Source organism: Pieris brassicae, chromosome 14, assembly GCF_905147105.1.
Source record: "Pieris brassicae chromosome 14, ilPieBrab1.1, whole genome shotgun sequence".
NCBI classification, from domain to species: Eukaryota; Metazoa; Arthropoda; class Insecta; order Lepidoptera; family Pieridae; genus Pieris; species Pieris brassicae.
The window spans coordinates 2,959,121-2,982,777 of record NC_059678.1 but is presented as its reverse complement, the minus strand read 5'-3'; the positions used below and the strand labels follow the sequence as shown (position 1 = coordinate 2,982,777).

At 32.6% G+C, this 23,657-nt stretch overlaps 1 protein-coding gene across 14 annotated transcripts in view; it reads right to left on the bottom strand.

The window, feature by feature from the left end:
• LOC123718230 (zinc finger protein 652-like) overlaps positions 1 to 23,051 on the bottom strand; it is a 36,632-nt gene extending 13,581 nt beyond the window's left edge. For 2 of the 14 annotated variants that reach the window (XM_045674702.1, XM_045674690.1), the window contains exons 1-8: positions 22,746 to 23,051; positions 21,942 to 22,092; positions 21,730 to 21,771; positions 21,286 to 21,327; positions 20,632 to 20,673; positions 20,223 to 20,264; positions 12,839 to 12,955; positions 11,962 to 12,150 (exon numbers count right to left, since the gene is read on the bottom strand). In XM_045674702.1, coding sequence (XP_045530658.1) covers positions 11,962 to 12,150; positions 12,839 to 12,955; positions 20,223 to 20,264; positions 20,632 to 20,673; positions 21,286 to 21,327; positions 21,730 to 21,771; positions 21,942 to 22,092; positions 22,746 to 22,901 — 781 coding nt within the window. In that variant the 5' untranslated portion in view covers positions 22,902 to 23,051. The other 12 variants (XM_045674697.1, XM_045674694.1, XM_045674695.1 and 9 more) reach the window with 12 other exon arrangements.
• Between the last annotated feature and the right edge of the window lie 606 nt (positions 23,052 to 23,657).

Genomic DNA, 23,657 nt, shown 5'->3' with positions numbered 1-23,657 from the left:
TATTTTTATTATTCTGTATGTAGATTAAGGAAATTTTAAATACTGTATATATTATTGTTATGATTACTAATAAACGGTATATAATAAAAAATTAATATATTTCAGGTTTGCATTTGTTATTGGTGACACAACAATGGCTGCAGGACCAGCTTGAAGAATTTGACGTATCTGCGTAAAACGCCATTCTTGCCGAGCTACGCTCGCCAAAACAGCCCGAGCTGAGCTGTAAAGACCCTAAAGGCCAACAGAGAAACAAATATCGGCACGCAATTCTCTGATTGCGTCGAGGTGCAAGGACCGCAGTTTGTAACCGAGTGTCACCTCTCCCTCACTGCTATTATTTTAATTGATTAAATTATTAATTCAATTGTATTTCGTGCTTTACTTCTGATATCTGAGTCAATTCCTACATGTATATGAATGTTTTGTATAGGATATAAATATTTGCGGCTTTGGAATAACCTGTAATGGTAGCTTGTTTTTGTAAAAATAAACTAAAATATATTATGTACTGTCATGGTACGTAATTTTCGATTCCACTAATCTGTGGCTGTCTGTGTCACGTGACTGACGTATAAATCAATATCTTTCAGTGTGGATTGTTTGATAAATTAATGAGTAAAATAACTTGTAAATGATACTTTATTTTTATACTGTCAAACAGCGCACTCACATATATTATTGATTTAATTAATATTGAGTACCAATACATAGAGGTACAAATCGAATAAAAAAACTAGATGGAGAATGAACATTGATACCTAAGTTATTACTGCACAATATCTATAGATATCTGTCAAAACATAAGCCTTGTCAATGCTGTCAACTTGAGAAACCTTTGTCATGTCTACGTGATGCATAAATAAAACTAAGTTTAACTAATTAATATCTCGTTTAATTAATAATTTCATCCATAAAAATGTAAATCCTATAATTATTACAAAAAATATAGAAAAATATTATCCCAAGCACAGTATAATAATTAAAAATAAATAATAATAACATTTAATTGCTGTATTGCGATACCTATTCGTTGAGAGAAGAAAGCTCCACCTCTGGTCACCGGCACTGTCTACCAGACGCCAAATAATATCGTAAAATATACAAAATAAATAAATGAGTCATAGACAATACAATATTGTCTATGATAACATAGACAACAAAACAAACAAAGCAAAGCATAAGCTTTAATAAGCTTTATTACAATCAACGTTTCTTATGCAAATGTCCAGCCATATGCCGCCTCAAATGCTTCTTCCATTTAAAAGCTTCATCACAGAAGTCGCACTTAAAGGGTCGTTCCGTTGTATGTTTAATGACATGTTGGCGTAAATTGGGCTTAGTCCCAAAGCTCATATTGCAAACTGGACATACAAAATTCCTCTCGCCCATGTGGAATGTCTTCTGGTGTTTCACAACTTGAAATGGGAAGGCAAATTTCTTCCCACACGCACCACACGTAGGAGCCGGAATCCCGTGAACTTCCTCCATATGCTGCGCCCGTAGATAAGCTCTGACCTTCTCGGGGCAATAATAACATCCATGCAGGCGAGGCCTTTGCTTCAAGTGAACGTGCCTGTAGTGCTGTTTGATTGAGTCCTTTCGTTTGTATGTGTTCGAACATATTTTGCATGTGTAAGTTTGTGAGCCATCCTCTTCGAGTCGTGTTGAGCAATATTGTTCTTCCAATTCTAGAACAAAAGAGATCCTTGAAGAAATCATGAGGTGTAAAATGTGTACCTACTCTCGGTCTTCTCAAAATTCTGTATATTTCGAAAGTAGGCCTTCTGTGCCTATCACACGGTCAATTTACAGGTCTAAGGTATCGATGTTTTCGTTCACCGTATCAGCAAGTGTTGCCTAATTACACACGGAAATAAAAGGCCATCGGTATACAGCCGTCATTCGAACGCAAGATCGCATATGCAAATTAAAAAAAATACTAGCGTTACAACCTCTTTAGGTCTGGACCTCAGATTTCTGTATCTGTTTCATGATCATTCGTTAATCTAATATGTAAGTATGTGATCAGCCTCCTGTGCCTGACAAGCCGTTGACGTTTTCAAACGTCGAATGTTAAATGTGCATAAGGAAGAAAGTCCATTGATGCACAGCCGGGGATCGAACCTAGAAGATGAGAGTCGCAGACTGAAGCCACTGGGCCAACACTACACGATGCCAGTTTTATAGGTTATAAATATTAATTTTGTATTTGTATCTACCCCACTAACAAACTAACCAGGTTCTGTAAGGTCCACTCGCTTAATATTTATTTATTTACTGCAAAGTAAAAACACATCCTTTTACTGTTTTACGTCACGCGACGTTGATTGACGTTGACATTAGGGAACGTGTCAAAGTCAAGTTGCACATATAACGTGAGGTTTTTAATTTAAATTTAACCATACGGTTATGGTTTAACCCATTTGTGTAACGACGACACAGAAAACACATTTTTCTTGTATAAATTTATTGGTCATATAAAACTAGTTTTATATATAAATATCAATTCATATACGAACTATAGTTATGTGTTTTATCTTTATCTGTGTTCTATCTATAGCTGTACACTGACAGAAACAAAAAAGTGCGGGGCCTGAGATTTAAATACTTTACGATATTATTTATTCCTAGACAAATTCGTCTGGCGATTTTTAATTTTTTTTTTAATATAAAATAATATTCGCACGCTCTTACTTGACGATAGTAACGTTTATAAAATTGCGTCAACCGAATTCAAAACTTAGAGTGAGATTCAGAAACGAGACTTAGAGTTACATCAAATATAAATTTGACATATAGGAGTAATTTTAATTCGTTCCTGAATCTTTGTATACACATATGTAACTTAGCACATACAGTTATAAATTAATTTTGTCTATGCTTCAACATATGCCTGGACCATTGCTTTCGCCATTTAAAGCGTTCATCACAATAATCGCACTTATGTATTTTCTCGGTCGAATGCTTGACCTTATGCTGGTACAAATTCACTTTAGAACCAAACTTCATATCACACACCGGACACGCAATATTCTTTTCACCCATATGAAAGGTTTTTTGATGAAGTATCACTTGATGTGGATATGAAAACTTTCGACCGCACGCGTTGCACGTAGGCGCGGGGACGCCATGTTTTTCTTCCATGTGTTTCGCGCGCAAATGCGCTCTCACTTTAAGCTCGCAGAAATGACAGCCTGTCATTTTAGACGTCAGTTTGAGGTGCACAGATCTATAATGTTGGATAAATAGTCGCTTCTGTTTAAATATTTTTCCGCATGTTCTGCATTGGTAGGCGCCGGATTCTTCGATTATTGAATACTCGTCGTCGCCTAGAACAAAAGATGGTATCACTTCTGTTTGTCCTCTTGTAATCCTTATTGTTTATAAATATTCTTCTCTGTTATAAGCCCATTATATATATGCACTAAATCTTGTGTATGATTCACTAGATTAATTTATATTATAAACTAGCTGCCTCCGCGAACTTCGTTTCTCTTTAATGTGGTCTTAGTTAGCCTTAATACCGTGACACGAAAGAATAATTTCACTGTATTATCGTCACTATAATTTGAATTTGATTTACACTTTGGTCTAAGAAACAGGTGGTTGGCTATGCTAACACCAAAAATTAAAAAGTAGAAATAACTGAATTTCACGGTATTTCGTTTACTACAAAATAAATTTAATTTATACTTTAGCCTCAATAACACGTGGTAATCATGATATTGAATTGTAGCTTATATGACACGTTTGTCGGTTTACCATAGCAATGCCATCTATTGATTACTTAATCAATCCAGTCGAAAAGTATCGACATCTGTTTGAATCTTTTGGAGTTATCAGATAATTGTGACTGTCAATTAATTATAGACAATAAAATAAAATTGCGACTATAATTAAAGATCTAAGCTATCCTATCTCTTAAGTTGGACCAGAGTGCTCACTGTGTGCCAATTTAATTTAAAATCGGTTAAGTAGTTTAGGAGTCCATCGCGGACAAACATCGTGACAGGAGATTTATATATATTAAGATTAACGTGGATTAGAGACTGATATTCAGTAACGGGATTATGAATTATGACAGCTGGATGTCAAATAATATATTTCTGTTTGATTGTCGGGTTTAACAGATGTCGGCTTCTATGCGTTTTTTTTTTTGGGACCGGAGGCAAACGAACCGGTATTTATACCATACCAACAACGAGGGCTAGCGGGTATGTTGCCGCCGCTGTTTTATTGAAGACCCCTAAGCCAGCTGGTTCCACAGAGGTGGTGCGCGGCAGAATCTGCCTTAAAATGTTTTGCTTAGCATGAACAAACATTATAAATGAAATTCCTTTAGTAAATAGCCGGGCATGTACGACTTGAAGGTTGCATTATTGAACGAATCCGTGTTAAGCATATTTTAAAAAGTAAAATAATATCAGAAAACTGTTTTCGCATTATCATTTATTCTTAAATATACTATTAGTAGCTGATCCGGCAAAAGTCGTTTTGCCTTGTATATTATTTGCAGGAAACAATTTTTTAGTTCAATAAAAATAACCTACTATAATAAATCTACTATAATAAAAAATAGGGGTTATATATAATACAAAAAAATAAAAATACTTTTTTTTGGGGTGGACACCCCTTATCACTTATTCGTTTAAAATATAGATAGTAGCCGATTCTCAGATTTACTGAATATGCATAAAAAATTTCATGCGAATCGGTCAAGCCGTTTCGGAGGAGTATGGGAACGAACATAGTGACACGAGAATTTTATATATATAAGGATTATAGAAGCGAGTGTATCATGTCTCAGGTCACAACACAGGCTACACGCCTGGACTATAACGCATGTTCGGCTCTATACTTCAAAAGCAAACGAAAGAACGTGAAGGTGCAACCGCGGACTAAATGGACTTCCGTCAGTTATTAGATATATAAACGTTAAACAACGTAAATAAGCTGAAGAATTGTTATATCATATCTAACTATAACACTCATTATGAGGATATGGATATTTTCCACCTCACCAGATAGGATATAAGAAAATATTTAAAGAGGCAGGAAGACTTTGTTTAAGAGTATATATTTTCGTTTCGTACTTATGTTTTTTGTTTATCTATGTAATCTGTTTTGCCTTTCTGTACTGTCTAAGTGTTTTGTTTTATAATATGTATGTTACCTGTGAGAGTACTTATAATTAACTAAATAAATATATTCTGTAAAATAAATAAATAAAAACGACTTAATTTATTGCAATTATCTACGTGTTTCGTAAGAAGTTTTCCTAGTAGTCATAAGGCTTTTTATATTTACTTTAAAAATAAAAGGAGTATCGTATTGCAGAATATTTATTAAAACCAGGAATTTCAATCCAAGTTTTAAAATTATTAAATTCAAAATCGTATAAGTAACGCAATGCACACTTATGAACGTCAAAAAAAGATATGTATTTGAAATTTTACATTTACTGCCAGTTCTTAAGTCGAGGGCGTAGAACGGAAGAGAAGAACTGACAATAAACTCTCCGCCACTCGTTTTACACAACGTTTGTAAGGAGCTACAACCATAACGCCATGTTCCACATGGCATCAGCAGGAGGTATGGTGAAATAGGAGCACGCACTTACATTCACGTGGGAAGAACACGCAAATACATAGTCAAAATAACTAACATCACCGCATACACGAATTCAAGTCCGACCAGTCACCACATGTAGCACCCGTTCACGAGTATGACGCATGGCCAGACATTAAGCATTACGGTCAAGATTAAAATTACTTAAAAACCTTTGATAATAATAACTTATTTATTTAAGATTATATCCATATAAAGTTTTAGTTGCAGTTAGTAATAATTTAATATTTAACTCTTATAGTAGGTCATGGGCAGGATACTAACGCTTTAAGATATACGTGTTCTTTGTGAACAACATATAGAATACCATTGGTGCCTAACATGATGCACCAAGGATGCCACCCTCTTCCGAATGATAGTAATTAAACAATCCGTTCAGATCTTGGTATACCTGACGCATTGCAGAACCTCGGCATGCCCAAGCTAAACCTGTCATACTGAATACGGAGCGTATTTAACGACTTATGGATAAAATGGACCCATAGTTCTTTATTATATATTTATTAATTATTATCTTGTTCGTTCAATCCTCTATTATCAACAGCACAAATGATGGTGAGAAAAAGTGGTATGTCGAGGCATAGTTCGTGTATAATTCGTTCGTAAATTGCTTATCTTTTTATTTTTCTTTAATTACTTTCTTTGTTCCTACATTCCGTATTTACAGTGTATACTCGCGGATGCTTGACGGCCCCGTGCGACTTATTCAATACAAAAAGTACCTAGAGTTGTGTGCTGTATTTCGTGTTCCTCAATTGTCTCCGTTGCATGCGTTGCGCAATCTTTTGTCATTGTATTTTTACATACTTATATCCTTTCTATAACATATATAAGTATGTGATGGTCTTTCCTGTAACTAGTGTGATGTTTTCTCGTTAATTTTTTCCAGTTTCCGCACCTTTAAAGCTTGCCGACCCCAGCTAAGCCTTATAAAACTAAAAATCCACACTCGGATGATACTTCGACATATGATAATTCAAACTGGCCTTCTGCACGAACGTCTTCTGACAGACTTTACACACTTTCCTTTTATCTCCCGTATGTATCCTCTCATGGAACTGCAAAGTCCCTTTTCTCAAAAACACCTTGCTGCAAAACCGGCACATGAAATCCTTTGCCTTCTTATACTTAATCCGATGTTTGAGTAAAGTTCTTGAACTAAACGCTTTACAGTCTTGGCATTTATGCAGCTTTCCCAACATATATATGAAACGTTCATTCAAACGACGCTTCGAGCTACATTTCTTTGAGTACACCGGGCATTCAGGTCTCTCATCATATTATGTGCTTCAAGTTAAAGTTGTGTTAAATGGTTTTGGAGTCCAAATGCAACATCGCAGTCTACGCACTTATACTTCGGGTAGTGTTTCGCGTAAATATGAGTAATGAGAGTTCCTCTATTTTCACTTTGCTTGTCACATCTGGTACATGAATACATTCCATCATTGTATTAATAGTCTGTCGGTTGGAGTATCCAGAGCCTAAAAGAGAAAAGCACCTAAATCTCGTTTTCTTGACAACAATCTGGTTACGATTATAACAATATTCAGCTATTTCAATTTCCTGGGTTGCTTTTATCAAAATTAGTTCTGCGGCATAGGTGTGAAGGCGTAACAGGTGATGCTGTGAGAAAACTTGTTAGTATGTAAATTGAAACTGAGGATTTTTGATGATTATATGATCAAGTTTTGAATAAATACAAACATTTATATAAACTTTATTCTGCGTAAACATGTAGTATTTTGCAAAAAATAAAAGTATCTTATTCAGAATTGTGCGTTGAGCCACAGCTCAAATAAATAATCAAAAACATATGTGTCTTCCATTGTTTAGCATAATAGTCTACACATAAAAGACGTATGTAGTAATGTATATACAATATATGCTCTGGGATTGTCGCAACTATTTACGAGATACATTTCCATATTTATATAATTAATATGGAAAACTATATTAATTACCATGAGCTACATTATAATGTTTAAACGTTTTGGTGTGAAAGAGCCATGCTTTACGAGTATTTCCAGAACTTTGGTACTTTGGTCGGTCAGAAATCTAATATTTTAAGTTAAAGTTTGTGAGATCGTAGTGAGAAATCTATGTTAACAAAAAAATAACAGCTGTTAGGCCGTGAAATTAAAAATCGTTATTTTTTTTATATTGTTACGGAGACGGGTCGACTGCAATGTTTCTAGATTTTTCCACTAGTTAGAGAACTTTTCAGCAGGCTGAAATATGATTTCTGACCGTTTCAGGAGAGGGTCAATCACATATTAGAACATTATAATTTCCATAATGTTACCCTAGTTTTCAGGAAGCTGAAACCTTTTTTTAGTCGGTTTCAGAACATGTGGAGTGGTGCAGTTTTCAGGAGACCCGTTTTCAGGCCTAGGTATATATACCCCATTGATAGAACGCCGTACGACAAGGATGGAACAATGTGCGAAAGAGACAAAGAGTGCGGACGTTCTAGAATTGTGCAATCGCTACTCAGTAGCAAGCCCGCCTAGAAAGTTCTCGAATATTGTTTAGAATTATTCCCAGGGATATATAAGCGAGCCGAAACGCGACTAGTCGCCTTTAGTTTGGAATGCGATAACAAGAGCGAAACACCGAAGCGATAAAGTGAATACAAGTGATAAAGTACTGTGTGAAGTGTGCATAAGTGAAGTAATTAGTGACTGTGTTTTTGTGTGTTATTAGTGCATCTCTGCAATTAATTTGTGCCCATAAATTCCTCATTGATTTTTCAAGAAATAAACCTACAGCATTTTCTATCCGATCCCCTAGCTCGTAACAATATAAACGTAATCCTCTAACTGTATTGATAATGAAGATGAGTTAACATTATGGCCATCATTCTAGGGATGTAACAGAACGCTGCCTTAACGATCAGAGATATATGTTTGTCTTGTCGAGAAAACATATAGAGCATAATAAAGCCTACAAAAGCGACACCTAATAATTAACTTTTATATTATAAAAACAAGTCAACATCAAAAACAACTGCACGGAATTTACACCAATATTGATTTGCCTAGATTGACTAATTTTTAAGCTTTATAGATCCGAATGGGAAGGGGATAGTGTTACAATTAAAAACATTTTGCTTATATTAATTTGTATAATATAAATTTCATAATAAACATAATTAGTTTTGTTCAAATAATATAAACATTCAATTGTTCCTACCCTCAAAATATATAAAATTACTTATAACATTATAACTTAAATTTTTTAATAGAAACATCACATTTAAATTATTATTTGATATTGCGATCCTTTGAAACATCTACATTGTGATTGGCCAATTCTACTTATAAAATAACAGTTACGTGACATTGTATAAAATTTAAATAAATAAATAACTATATGTGTGTGGTGTGTTCATTGTGATGTGACTCCTGACAAAACATTTTGTCAACTCCGTGATGCAGGACATCATATTAATATAATTTCTTTGATACAAATAATAAAACTGTATTTTCTTAGGAGAATCGCCTAGGATGCACCAAGAGTTTGCCCGTCTATTAAAATATTCTAAAAGTTCACATTGGGATGATACTTCGTCATGTGATAATTCAAACTGGCCTTCTGAACAAACGCTTGACCGCATATTTTACAGACCTTCCTCCTGTCCCCCGTGTGTATCCTCTCGTGCAGTTCCAACGTTGCCTTTCTCAAAAAGGCTTTCTTACAAAACCTACAATGGTAGTCCTTCACCGTCTTATGCTTAAACTTGTGTTTATACAACGTTTCGAAACTGAAGGTCTCATAATCACACGAATCGCACTTATATTTCTCCCCCAGCATGTGAAATCCATTTATATGTTTGCGTAACTGACTCGGCGCGTTGAACTTAGTGTGGCATGCGGTACACTCGTATCGCTCGTCTATATTATGGTCGTTTAGTTTGTGCACCACAAATGGTGGTAGCGTCATGAACTCCTGGTCGCAATATTGGCATTTATATTTTGGTAGCTTGTAGTGTTTCGAGCGAATGTGATACCTCAAGGATTGGATTGCGCTGTATGGGGTGTCACACCGGGTGCAGGTATAGGTCCCATTATTGTATGTAAAATCGCCCGGCCGGAGGGAGAACTTTGGCTTCGTGCCTAAAAGAGAAAACTCTGTTAATCTTCTTCTCAATCTTCGATCTTCTAATCATTTGGACAGAATTTCTTTCAAATACTTTCCAGACGATAATAGTCTTACACTGAGCGCTAATACATTCTGATTCTGGTAAATTACAGTAATAAAAGAGGGGCTCTACGCTGGTTTTAATATATTGCAGAGTCGAGACTGTATGATTTTCGTATACCAAATACAATACATTTGTGACACATTAAGCATGACTAATCTCAACTTAAATCATATCCAAGTCTTGCACCGTATAAGGTTTCTTAAAACAATTCATCATACTCATTAATAGGCATTTCAAACTAAGAACAATTTAAAGTACCCGTCAAAACTCATCTATGCAAGATGGCGTCGCAGCACTTCCTATGACGTAAACATGTAGAAACGTCAAGTTTTTCGTGCACTATTTATCATGCGATTTATGTCACATGTCAATACCGATTTCCATGAAACTCGTCACACAAAGGACTAAATATTTTAATGTAAAAGTGTATTTAATTTAACTATAAATTTGAACGATAAAAGATATTACTAGTGGTCCCACTAAGAATAAGTCCAAGAGTTATTTACTGTGTTGTCTATACTAACATAGTTATGGAGCTATGTTTTCCGAAATAAACAATTTTTATTTTTATTTTTATTTTATACAATTATATTCATAAGAAGTATTGGAAAATGGTGGCAAGGGTGAGAGATAAATGGAAAGGTTTGGCCTTCACTCCGTCGGAGGTCGTGAAAGTTATTTCCTTTTGACTATACCGAGGCAAGCAGATGGCAATTGACCCCCCCCCCCCCCCACGTTTAGCGAGCAAATGTAAGCAAAGCTCTTAAAAAATAATAGTACATAAACTGAGCAATATTTTGTGGGAATCCATTTAGTTTTCAAGCATAGACAAGGTGTATTACAAGATCTCACATGTGGCCTATCCAAGTAGTCTTGTGTACAAAGGTACTACCGACAAATGGGGTATGTCCCATGCCAAGGCCAAGGCGAGGGCCAAGATTGTTGAGTTGGGTTGAGCAACCATGGTTCTAGTCCTTGTTATCGACGGACGACATCAAGGACGAGAACCAGTCTGTTGCACAGAGCCTCGTTGACAAAGACGTTGCTTACTGAATGCTGTATACCACACTATGGACATCTTTGTGTTCGAGTTCACATTAGCGATATTGTATATTTTGTACATTTAGTTTTGTATATTTTATTACGTAACATTTATTTTCGACATTATAGTATTGGTTTAACTGTAAGGAAAGTGTCTTTTTGTCTTTTATTATTCCATATGATGATGCGATTTTTTTTCTGTTTTAGGTTATTTTTCAATAGATATGTTATATTTATATCGAAATTGTATACAAAATTAATGTTGTTATATATAATTATACTTCATCGATTTAAATTTCCTATCAATGTCATAATTCACAGATGACAACTGACAATTTGAAGATACAAATGACAAAGAAATTATTTCTCACCTAATGGTTAATTTGATAGTTGAAATATAAAGATTGTTTCAGTTCTATACGGTTTTTAGTTTTAGTCTATATTAACCACTTGGGTACATTATAATATAAGCGAAATTATGAAATGTTAATAGCTATGTAACGAATGAATGCAATCGGAAATCGCTACGCTTATAAAACTAAGGAAGCCTGAGTTAGAAACTTGTACAGCCTTGGCTCGTACAAATTACTTTACGATTTAACGCGAAAAACCCGCATACATAAAATCGACATTTAATATTTATAAAATTCTCGTCAGTGACAGTTTGACAGTAACTCCCTCAATTTACGATAGATTTTTATGAATTTTGTGTGTAGGGTACACCTTCCAATCCCCAATTAATAGAAAAATGATGTATTACATATAGGTAATTATAACCAAATAATCCAAAATGGCACTTAATTCAGACACATGAATGATGGATACGTTAAAGTTTATTTTTATAGATCAGATAAGATAAGGCTCGCAAGTCCGTTGCCGGCCTTTTAAGAATTGGCACTTGTCTAGAGCCATTTTGAACGTTACATTTAAAACTTTTAGATATATATACAGTTATATCGCATTATAAATGTTGTTTATTGTATGTCTTGGAGCAAATACACAACATATGAAGTTAACACTATTTATTGGAGATATTTTCTCAAGCGCCATTTTGAATTAAAACAAAACAAAAGTACTAAACTGACCTTTTCTCTCCGTGTTATCTTCTTTCTTTTTTTCCTTCTTTACTTTCTTCTCTTCTTTTTTCACCTTCTTTTCTTTCGGCGGCTTTTTCGGTTTCGGCTTCGGCTTTGGTTTCGACTCCTGCGCTGCCTTAATCTCCGTCACTTCCGTTGTCTTTTGAATTCTTGATCTAAGTGGTCTTTTGAGGTGTTCTTAAATCGAAAAAGAGTTGCGTTATATTTTTATTAACACCAGCAATATGTCAGACCCAAAAATCGATGTACAACAGACTGATTATTAAAAAAAAACTTTTAGGTCTGGGCTTCAGAGTTCAATCTGTTTCGTAATGAATTTAATAGGAAAGTAGGTGATCAAGCTTCTGTGACTGACACACGCTGTCAACTTTTTGAGTCTAAGGCATCGCAAGCATTTCCTCACGATGTTGTCTTTTACCGGACGAACGAGTGTTAATCGAACATAGGAATTCCATTAGTTCACAGCCGAGGATCAAACCTACGACCTCAGTGATGATAGACGCACGCTGAAACACGAGGTCGACATTGCTAATTACTTATTTACCTATACGATAGAGGAAAGATTCTACTAGTCCATCGTTGATAACAACCCTGGAAGGGGGGGAGGGGTTTCTTGGAGGATTTTTGATTATGAGATGACGTCCACAATAATTATTTACTTTTTTTACACATTGTCTAATTGAAAGTGAAATGCATTTTCGAGGATTCCTACAAAATATTAATACGTTTATGTACTATTATTTTTGAGAGCTTTGCTTACCTTTGCTGACAAAAGGGGGGGGGGGGGGGATTGCAGTAAATCTGCTGAAGTAATACTTGAACGGCCAATGATAATTATAATAGTATAGAAACTCTACACAAATACCTTCAATCCCAATCTGTTCCCCTGGTTCAATTTTTAAATCTGTGTCATTGTCTATATCGTTATCTATATAATCATCCATCTCATCATCTAAATCATCATCCATATCATCGTTGTAATCTAAAAGAATTGACACAACATTAGAGGCTAGAAAGTATATTTACAATATCTTTTGTTAGTTTTTAATATTTATTTAATTTAATAAACATGTTCTTAAGAATCTTGCTACAAGTGCGCATGTGCAATAGTTACTCATTTCACTAGTTGGGTTGTTTACGAATTGACTCGAACATCTCCCTGAAGTGGGATGGTCAAGCCGGAGTAGGGAGATTATAAAAGCGGTTGTGACATATGGGACACATGCGCACGGGCACTAGTATTTAAAGTCCGTGTAATTTTTCTAAATTACTTTGATAGATAAAGGCCTCTGCATGAATCATAAAGTTAATGCTAATGTGTCTAGTAAATGTATGATCCATAACTTGTTTCTATGAATAAAAATTGTGATAAACTGAAATCTTATAGACTTACAGATTAGAGAGTAGATATACATTCTGAACCAAGCCAAAACAATAATTGCCAGGCATAAAATCAACATTATTTTTACTATTGCAATAATAAACAGCCATATAAGGAAAAAAATACCTTCACTATCCATTTCAGGTTCCTTTTTAATTTGTGTTGACACTGAAAATTAAAAAAAAATAAGAATTTTGGATTAAATACTTGGCTTAGTCTATTTTGTTTATAATCAGTTAATACTATATCAATCTAATATTATTTTTATAAAATCCACAACTGATCTAATGTACAGATCTGATATTATTGTGTTGCCAAAAATAAAACCCAAGCCAGTTTTAGGCAAACTTACTGATTCACAGTGGCAATATTTCTAAAAGTTCCAGTTAATATTTACCTGCAATTGATGAAGATGTTAACAATTCATAGAATTTCTCTTCACATTTTAATACTTGCTCTTTGAAAATTATTGCTTCACGTAACTTTACAATACATTTTGAACATATTGAGTATGTTGGAATACAAAGACCTCCTGGCACAGGATCAATCTAAAATTAAATATCATACAAAGTATTATCTCAATTTAACCAAAATAAGCCCTCCAAAAAAGGGTACAACATACAACAACATTTTACATATATAAAGGATGTCAAGATGAATCTTTGGAGTCCTCTTCCCAGTATAACTAGTTAGTAACGGGACAAAAGGACTACTAGCGTCTATAAATTGTCAGTCTTATTTTCAGAAACATTTAGGGGGATATATTTTATTAGCAACTTAGTTAAGCATCTACTAAAATATTACCTAACACCTATTACTTTTATACGATAAATAAAACTTATTTTACTTATTATTTTTTAATAGATTAAGGACACAAAAGAACAACAATACAATTGTAGACAATCTGCAATTTTAATAGTTTTGCACCTTGAACTCTATCTATGGGTCTAAACATTATGAGACTAAATAAAATATAGCTTGACAATGTTGCCTTTGAATAAATTAACAATAAATAAAAATATACAGACATGAATCAAAAATATAAAATCCAAATTCATATGTTAGGGAACGCTATAGATAGTGTATAAATAAACCACCACTATTTTAAATTTAAACCATATATGCGGGAAATTACCTCTATATCAAAACAGGTTCTTAACATATCGGAGTATATTTCTTCTCGATCTTTAAATGTATTAGGCGTCGCCAAATTGAAAAAATCTCCTTCAGCATGACAACATCTACACAAGTCTTTCGCAATCAACCAGGTACTAGCGTCTTTTGATACCATTTTAATATTTTATTTTACATTTGTGTCACATAGCGTTATTATTATGCTTTGTTTTTGTTTAAAATATTGCTTAACATTCTAAGAATTATAGGTACTTAAAACTGAAATTGACATAATATAAATAAAGTGCTATTTAGTGGCTATCGTCTACAGACTACAAACCGCAGACCAAGAAGAGGTAATTAGTAAATATTATAAAATTCTATCCACAGAAAAATATTTAAACATGGTTTTTTTAAATAATATTGTTTGTTCTAAAATTATACAGCTAATTACACAAAATTATGTTGACGATCGCTCCAGAGTCTGGAAATGCATCGGAGAGATTCATTCGCGTAACCTCTTTATACTGGAGCAATTCATGTCCAAGCACTAGGATCGTTAAAATTTTCATATATTTTAAAAGGCCTAAGCAAGCAGTTTTACTTTAATGTACGATTTAAATTTATTTATTGACAACTACTAATTACTTGTATCTCACTCAGGGATTTTGTTGAAAAACCGTAAAAAGTTGACTTGTAAAGAATTACTCGTTCCGTGCAGCCTTGTGGTTGGTGCCCTAATTTTGTCTTTATTACGACTACTATAATTATGGAAGCTACTATGACTTTTAAAGGTATCTATATTTTCATTCATATATTCATTCTCATAAATGTATTGACTTGCTAAAGACAAAAACATGTAATTCTTTAAACTTCCTTAGGACTGACCCCCGTGGAGACAACCCACAGATTGCTCTTATAGGCCGCTTTTGCACTGCAAATATCGATTGAATGTCAGCTGCATTACCCCACAAAATAACACCATATGACACGATGCTATGAAAATAGTTGAAATAAACGAGCTTTGATGTAAGATCGCGTATCTTTTTCACTGCGAACGCTGCAGAACTTAGCCTATTCGAAAGACTTTTTATGTGTAGGCCCCATTGTAGTTTACTATCTAAAGTAATTGCCAAGAACACCGCATTATCAACAAAGTCCTCATCTTTATTTATTATTTGAAAACTACTACTTTTTACATTTCTAGTTACAACTTTAACACATTTTGTCTTCTTTTCGTTTAGCTTAAGATTATTTGTATTAAACCATACACTGATATGATCTATACTGGAGATGACACTGTTTACATTCTCAAGCGATGTATTTCGTCGTTTCACTTTAAATAAAAGCGAAGTATCGTAAGTAAGTAAGTATAAACTTTGTGAGAATATCCTAACATGAGTTTTAAATTCATCACTGTCATTATACTGTTTTTCATGATACAACTTATACAATTTTAGCCTTTTCTTGTGTAGCTCCGGAGTTGCCCAGTCACAAAAGGTAGCTTTCTCCGAGACCAAAAAAGTCTTTGGAGTGAACACATTTTTGAATTCATCAATAAATTAAACAAAAAACGTGTTATATAAATGATCAGGGCATTGCTTAATATGCAAAAAATGGCATTTAAAACATCAAATATTACCTAATCTGTCTAACCGAGCATCTGTTATAGAAATTGAGCATATTTTCATTTTTGGAGTTTTACATTTAAGTATTTGAAATTCAAACAATTGACCAGAGTATATTACTATAGATATTGTCAATACATGTTGCCGTGGTGGCTGGTACCCTAGTAGGTATAATAAAATTGTTAATTAAATTATATGATTTAGCATAACATAATTTACATTTAAGTCTCCACTAACGATGAATTTTTTCTTCGATTTTTGCAGTTTGTACAGAAGCTGCTCTAATATTTTTCTAAGCTATCATATTGAGCTGAGGGAGAGCTATACAAACTAACAATGATAAACGCTCCAGCTCCATAAAAGAGACTTCAATAAGGCGTTCCTAAATTTTTTTTACATAGCAATATTAACGAGCCACCACATTTGATGATTACAAAAATTTAAGTTCACTTGTCTGTAATACACAATATGTCAACAGCTGTTACAGCGGAGTGCAGCAAATAGTATATCACTGGACGACGACGCAGTACCTATAAGCGAGTACGTATTCAGTCGATCCACTCATCTGGCGGCATGAAATTGCTTGTGTATTTAGTTGATTTCGAATAAAAAACTTTATGTTGATCGAAAGAAATTTTATTTTCGTTTTCGAAAAATTATAAAGTAATTATTGTAGTCGACAATAAAAAAAGACAATGGTAACTCGCAAAGAGTCATTCATAATCATCTGAAATGGCGCTAGACGAAAGACGCTTTTCATAATATCTAATCAACTCTAAAATAGTAAAACTTCATCTATTTCACTGTTTATCCATAATTTTCATTAAAAAATACTGAAACAGCTAATATTTTTTTACACCAACCCTCCAATTATAAGATTTTATTCTTTCTACTTAACAAACGGTTACATCGGAAAACATTGTTACTTAAAATATAACACTTACATAAATAAACCATTGTCTCTTATAACACAATATTAAATTCAATGCAGTCTTATGCATTTTTCTTGTTTAACAAAAATATAGATATATTTTTTTACAGAATTAATCCCGGAACTAAATGTACCGTGCCTACATATGCCCTACGAGATAACATAGACCAATAGACAGACCCAGTAGGTATTTTATTTGAAAAAAAAAATTGTCTTGAGTACTTAGAGGTCGTTTCACTTCCACTTACACACCGTCACTTCCGTTGGCTTTTGAATTCTCGATCGAATTGGCTCTTTCAGTAGTTCTTAAATCAAAAAAGAGTTGCGTTATATTTTTATGAACACCTACAGGTATGTCGACGTACCACAGACTGATTATTAAAAAAAAAACTTTTAAGTCTGGGCCTTAGAGTTCCTTCTGTTTCGTAAAATTCTAATAGTAAAATAGGTGATCAAGCTTCTGTGCCTGACATACGCTGTCAATTTTTTTAGTCTACAGACAAAAATAATTATAATAGAAAAGAAGCTAAAAAAAGATGTGTGCATGTATTAGTATACACACGTAAGTGAAACTTCTTTATGACCTTATTTTTCGAAAAATTATCTACTATATGCAACTTATCAGAAATTGGTTAAAAAGTTAAATTAGATAAAGTTTAATAAAAGGCTTTTATTATCATAGACACGAATACAAATAATACAATTATTTCATTTTACCTTATTACTAATAAGATTATTACAGAATTACATTAATTGTAATACAATTTTTACTATCTCTGTTATCATTATTATATATTTTTGTTATGGTAACTGAAATATGAAATATATCGAAAAACTCTTACCTCCTGATTGCAACTTCGCTTTTTTTCGGGTTCTATACTCTCTTGCTCGCTCTGCATCTGATTTCTTATGTTTTCGATGATTCACTAATAGCTTTTCCCTCTTTTTCCGAGCTCTATACTCTTTCATTCGCTCAGCAGCTGTTTTTGGATAACCAGGGCGGATTGAAGGAAGATAAGTCGTTGCTTGAGTTTCATTCCCACAGACATGGCTTATTGTAGTGATTGATGTACTAAGTTGTGAACAATGCTGACGACGGACATCAACTTGTACAGTAATTGCCTTTGAAGATGCCTCAGGATTTGTGGATATTTCAACAGTTGAATCTTTAAAAAAATTAGTTAATCAATTAAAAAAAAAATATATATATATATATATATATTTCAGAATTTGTAAATAAAATAAATCCACGGAGCTATAACCTTTTTAGGTCTGGGCTTCGAGTTTTTGGTTGGTTTCCTCACGATGTTTTCCTTCACCGTTCGAGCGAATGTTAAATACGCGCATAGAAATAAAATTACATTGGTGCACAGCCGGGGACGAACCTACGACCTCAGGGATGAGAGCTGAAGTCACAACGCCAACTCTGCTTTCATAATATTTCATGATAATTAATTGATGTTTGTTAAATTAACATGCGTATTAATTAATATAAGTATATCAGTTAAAAGGCCGGCAATGCACTCTCGCGAGTGCATTGCCCTCTGGGCTTGAGTGTCCATGGGCGGCGGTATCACTTAACATCAGGTGAGCCTCCTGACTGTTTGCCCCCCTGTTTTATAAAAAAAGGACGTAACTATAGTGTTATAAATAAGGGTGCAAAAGAAAAACGGTCAAGTCTAGTGGTGGTAAGTAAGTGCACTTACGACCAAAATTAATATTCAATCTCAATCTAATTTTAGCCATCTTAGATCGACAGTTCAATCCATTTCTACAGTAAATACATTCAATCCATAGATTGAGTTACCTATCTAATTATTCAACCAATCCTTCAGAGGACCGATCAGAGATTGAAGTAAAAATTAATGTTTACACATGCTAATAACCTATCTGTCAATTTCACAGTTGCTTAGATTAAATAGAGACTTTAAACGTTTTTATTATTAGCTACAACCAAAAATATTTGTTACTATAGATACATAGTCTTACATATTTTGTTTCATTCTAACAACAATTTTGAGCGTTAAAGCGTTGTTATCCGTACTCCGCTCTTTGAATCAACTGTGGTAGGAACAAGAAAGAGGCGCGTAACGGAAAAATGTGACGATAAATTTTTTTCCAACGCCAACAAAGAAGTTTCACCTCAAAAATACCTTCAATCCCAACCTGATCCCATGGTTCAATTTTCAAACTTGTGCCCATGTCATTGTTATATGTATAATCATTCATTCCATCACCCACATCATAGTTGTAATCTAAAATAATTGTGATATAACATAAGAGGCTAGAAAGTATTATACATATTACTTAGCTTTTAATATTTATTTAATTTTTTATGAAACATATTCAAAAGAATTTTGCTACAAGTGCGCATGTGCAATAGTTACTCATTTGTCGGTTCACTCGTTCGGTTGTTTACGAATTGACTCGAACATCTCCCCGAAGTGGGATGGTTGAGCCGGAGATTATAAAAGAGGTTGTGACATACGTGACAGTGACACAAGCGCACGGGCAATTCCTTGGTTCAAGTTTGAAGTTATACAGTTTATATAAAATCAGTCAAGTGAATTATAGTGAATCAAGTCATTATTGCAGGTTGTAAATTATATTATTGTACTATAGTATTATTATTATTAATACTTCCTAAGCATAAAGTTACATATATACATAATTTAAGGTATTCATTAACCACATATTTCTGGTGATATGTATTATAGGTAAATAATGTTGACCAGTACTTAAAAGTCAGTGTGATTTTTCTAAATTACTTTGATAGACTGGAGCAAATCGGTTTCCATTTTAAATTATTAACCTTTAAAATTTTAAAGTATACATACATACAAACTTATACACATTTTTAAACTATTAAGATTTTTATACTGTAAACATAAGATTTGTTGAAAAATAAATATTTCCCAAGAAGAAAAAACCTATTATAATTATTTCAATATAAGCATATCATAAAATCTCTATCATGAATCATAAAGTTCATGTTAATGTCTCTAGTAAATATATGAGCCATAACTTGTTTCTAAGAATAAAAATTGTGACAAATCGAAATCTTGTAGACTTACTTAGAGAGTAGATTTACATTTTGTACCAAGCCCAAACAATAATTGTCAGGCAATCAACACTATTTTTACTATTGCAATAATAAACATATTACTAAAATTTTACAGACATAAGGAAAAAATACCTTCACTATCCGTTTCAGGTTCCTTTTTAATTTGTGTCAACACTGAAAAAAAAAATTAAGAATTTTGGTGTAAAATGCTTGGCTAAGAGCATTTTGTTTATAATCAGTTATTACTATTTAAATCTATTATTATTAAAAAAAATCCACAACTGATCTAATGTACAAATGTATACACATTTTTAAACTACTAAGATTTTTATTATGTAAACATAAGATATGAAGAAAGATAAATATATCCCAAGAAGAAAAAACTTCTTATTATGAGCATATTTTAGTTCTCATCCACAAGTGGATTTACATTCTGCACCAAGCCAAAACAATTATTACCGGGCATGACATAAACATTATTTATACTAATGCAATAACGAACATATTCCTAAGATTATACAGACATATAAGGAAAAAATACCTTCACTATACATTTCAGGTTCCTTTTTAATTTGTGCTGACACTGAAAATAAAAAAGCAGTTTGGTGTAAAATGCATTTTGTTTATAATCAGTTAATACTTTTCAATCTCATATTATTAAAAAAATCCACAACTGATCTAATGTACCCATTTTTAAACTACTAAGATTTTTATTATGTTAACATAAGATTTGTGAAGCATATGGGGGGTAATATACTGTGATTTAAAAATGTACTTCGAAAAGATCAGAGGATAGCAGGAGGTTTACTGTCAATTTTGTAAAAAGCATAATTGTATTTTATTTTAGTTTTATGTTATTTTTAGGTAGAATTTGGCCATGCATGGAATGTAAATAAATAAGATATGTAGAAAAATAAACATTTCCCAAGAAGAAAAACTTATTATTATCCTTTTAAGATGAGCATATCATAAAGGTCATTGATAACTAGTTCCTTTGAATAAAAATTGTGATAAACTGAAATTGTGTAGACCAAAGTGTGATATTTCTATTTATGTTATAGTTTTCATCCACAAGTGGATTTACATTCTGTACCAAGCCAAAACAATTATTACCAGGCATGACATAAACATTATTTATAATAATGCAATAACGAACATATTACTAAGATAATACAGACATATCAGGAAAAAATACCTTCGCTATACATTTCAGGTTCCTTTTTAATTTGTGCTGACACTGAAAATAAAAAAAAATAAGAATTTTGGTGTAAAATGCTTGGCTAAGAGCATTTTGTTTATAATCAGTTATTAGTATTCAAATCTATTATTGATTTAAAAAAACCAAAACTGATCTAATGTACAAATGTATACACATTTTTAAACTACTAAGATTTTTATTATGTAAACATAAGATATGTAGAAAAATAAATATTTCCCAAGAAAAAAACACTTATTATTATTCTTTTAAGATGAGCATATCATAGTTTTCATCCACAAGTGGATTTATATTCTGTACCAAGCCAAAGCAATTATTACCAGGCATGACATCAAATATGCAATTGTTCGTTATTGCAAAGAATGCAATAATGAACATATTCCTAAGATTATACAGACATACATACATATAAGGAAAAAATACCTTCACTATCCATTTCAGGTTCCTTTTTAATTTGTGTCAACCCTAAAAAATTTAGAATTTTGGAGTAAAATGCTTGGCTTAGTGTATTTTGTTAATAATCAGTTAATACTATATTAATACTATTAAAAAAAAAATCACAACTGATCTATTACTATCAACCAAGTTACTCATTCACAGAGGCAATATTTCTAAAAGTTCCAAGTAATATTTACCAGCAATTGATGAAGATGTTAATAATTCATAGAATTTCTTTTCACATTTTAATACTTGCTCTTTGAAAATAACTGCTTCACGTAACTTTACAACACATTTTGAACATATTGAGTATGTTGGAATACAAAGACGTCCTGGCACAGGATCAATCTAAAATTGAATATCATAAAGAGTATCTCAAATTAACCAAAATAAGCCCTCCAAAAAAGAGTAGAAATATAAAAGGATGTCAAGATGAAGCTTTGGAGTAGGCTTTCCAGTATAACTAGTTTGTAGCGGGACAATAGGACTAATAGTGTCTATAAATTGTCAGTCGTATTTATATGGATATATTTTATTAGCAACTTAGTTAATGCATCTCAAAAATGTTATCTAACACCTATTACTTACAAATTATAAAGAAAAACTTATTTTACGTATAATATTTCTTAATAGATTAAGGAAACCAAATTAATAGTATACAGAGGATATAGACATCTAAAACATACAATAGAAAGACTTTCTGCAATTATAATTGTTGTTGTTGTCATTTTGCACCTTGAACTCTATCTATGGGTCTAACTATTATGAAACTTAATAAAACAAGCTTGACAATGGAGCTTTTGAATAAATTCGTAATCAATAAAATTTTACAGAAATGAATCAAAAATATAAAATTAAATTCATATATTAGGAAACGCTATAGATAGTGTATAAATAAAGTGGATCAAAATAATACATGTTTTTTTATGGATGTTTTTATCGTCGTACCACAATTTTTAATTTAAGCTTGTTGTGGTACACCATATATTCGGGATAATTACCTCTATATCAAAACAGGTTCTTAACATATCGGAGTATATTTCTTCTCGATCTTTAAATGTATTAGGCGTCGCCAAATTGAAAAAATCTCCTTCAGCATGACAGCATCTACACAAGTCTTTCGCAATCAACCAGGTACTAGCGTATTTTGATTCCATTTTAATATTCTATTTTACATTTGTGTTACATAGCGTTATAATTATGCTTTGTTTTTGTTTAAAATATTTCTTAACATTCTAAGAACTAGTAGGTACTTAAAACTTAAATTGACATAATATAAATAAAGTGCTGTTTAGTGGCTATCGTCTACAGACTACAAACCGCAGACCAAGAAGAGATAATTAGTAAATATTATATACAACACCGAGCCCATAAAGCCACAGGTAAAACCACAAAACAAATATTACATATACATGGTGGTACATATACTTATACAAATATAAGTATATGTACCACCTTATTAAAAAAAGACTGTTCAGAATTACACGACACTTTATGATCGATTATGCATAGCTAAGATTTTTCTCAGTATTTCTTTATAAAAACATACTAAAATATGTACAAAACCTTTAAAATATTATGAAATTCTTTCCAGAAAAAAATATTTAAACATGGTTTTTTAAAAATAATTTTTTTTGTTCTAACATTATACTTATAGCTAATTACAAAAAATTATATGTAATTCATATTCAAAATCATTTATTAATTTAGGTTACACAATGTACACTTATGAACCTCAATAAAGAAATAGATTTTAAATGCTTTTAATTATATATTTCCCGATTTCGTTCAAAAATTTTTTTTAAAGAACTACTTGCTTTATGCAGCCTTATGATTGCACTAATTTTGTCTTTATTACGTATTATATCTATATTTTACCGCACATATCAGCAAACAGTACTATCGTATGAAGC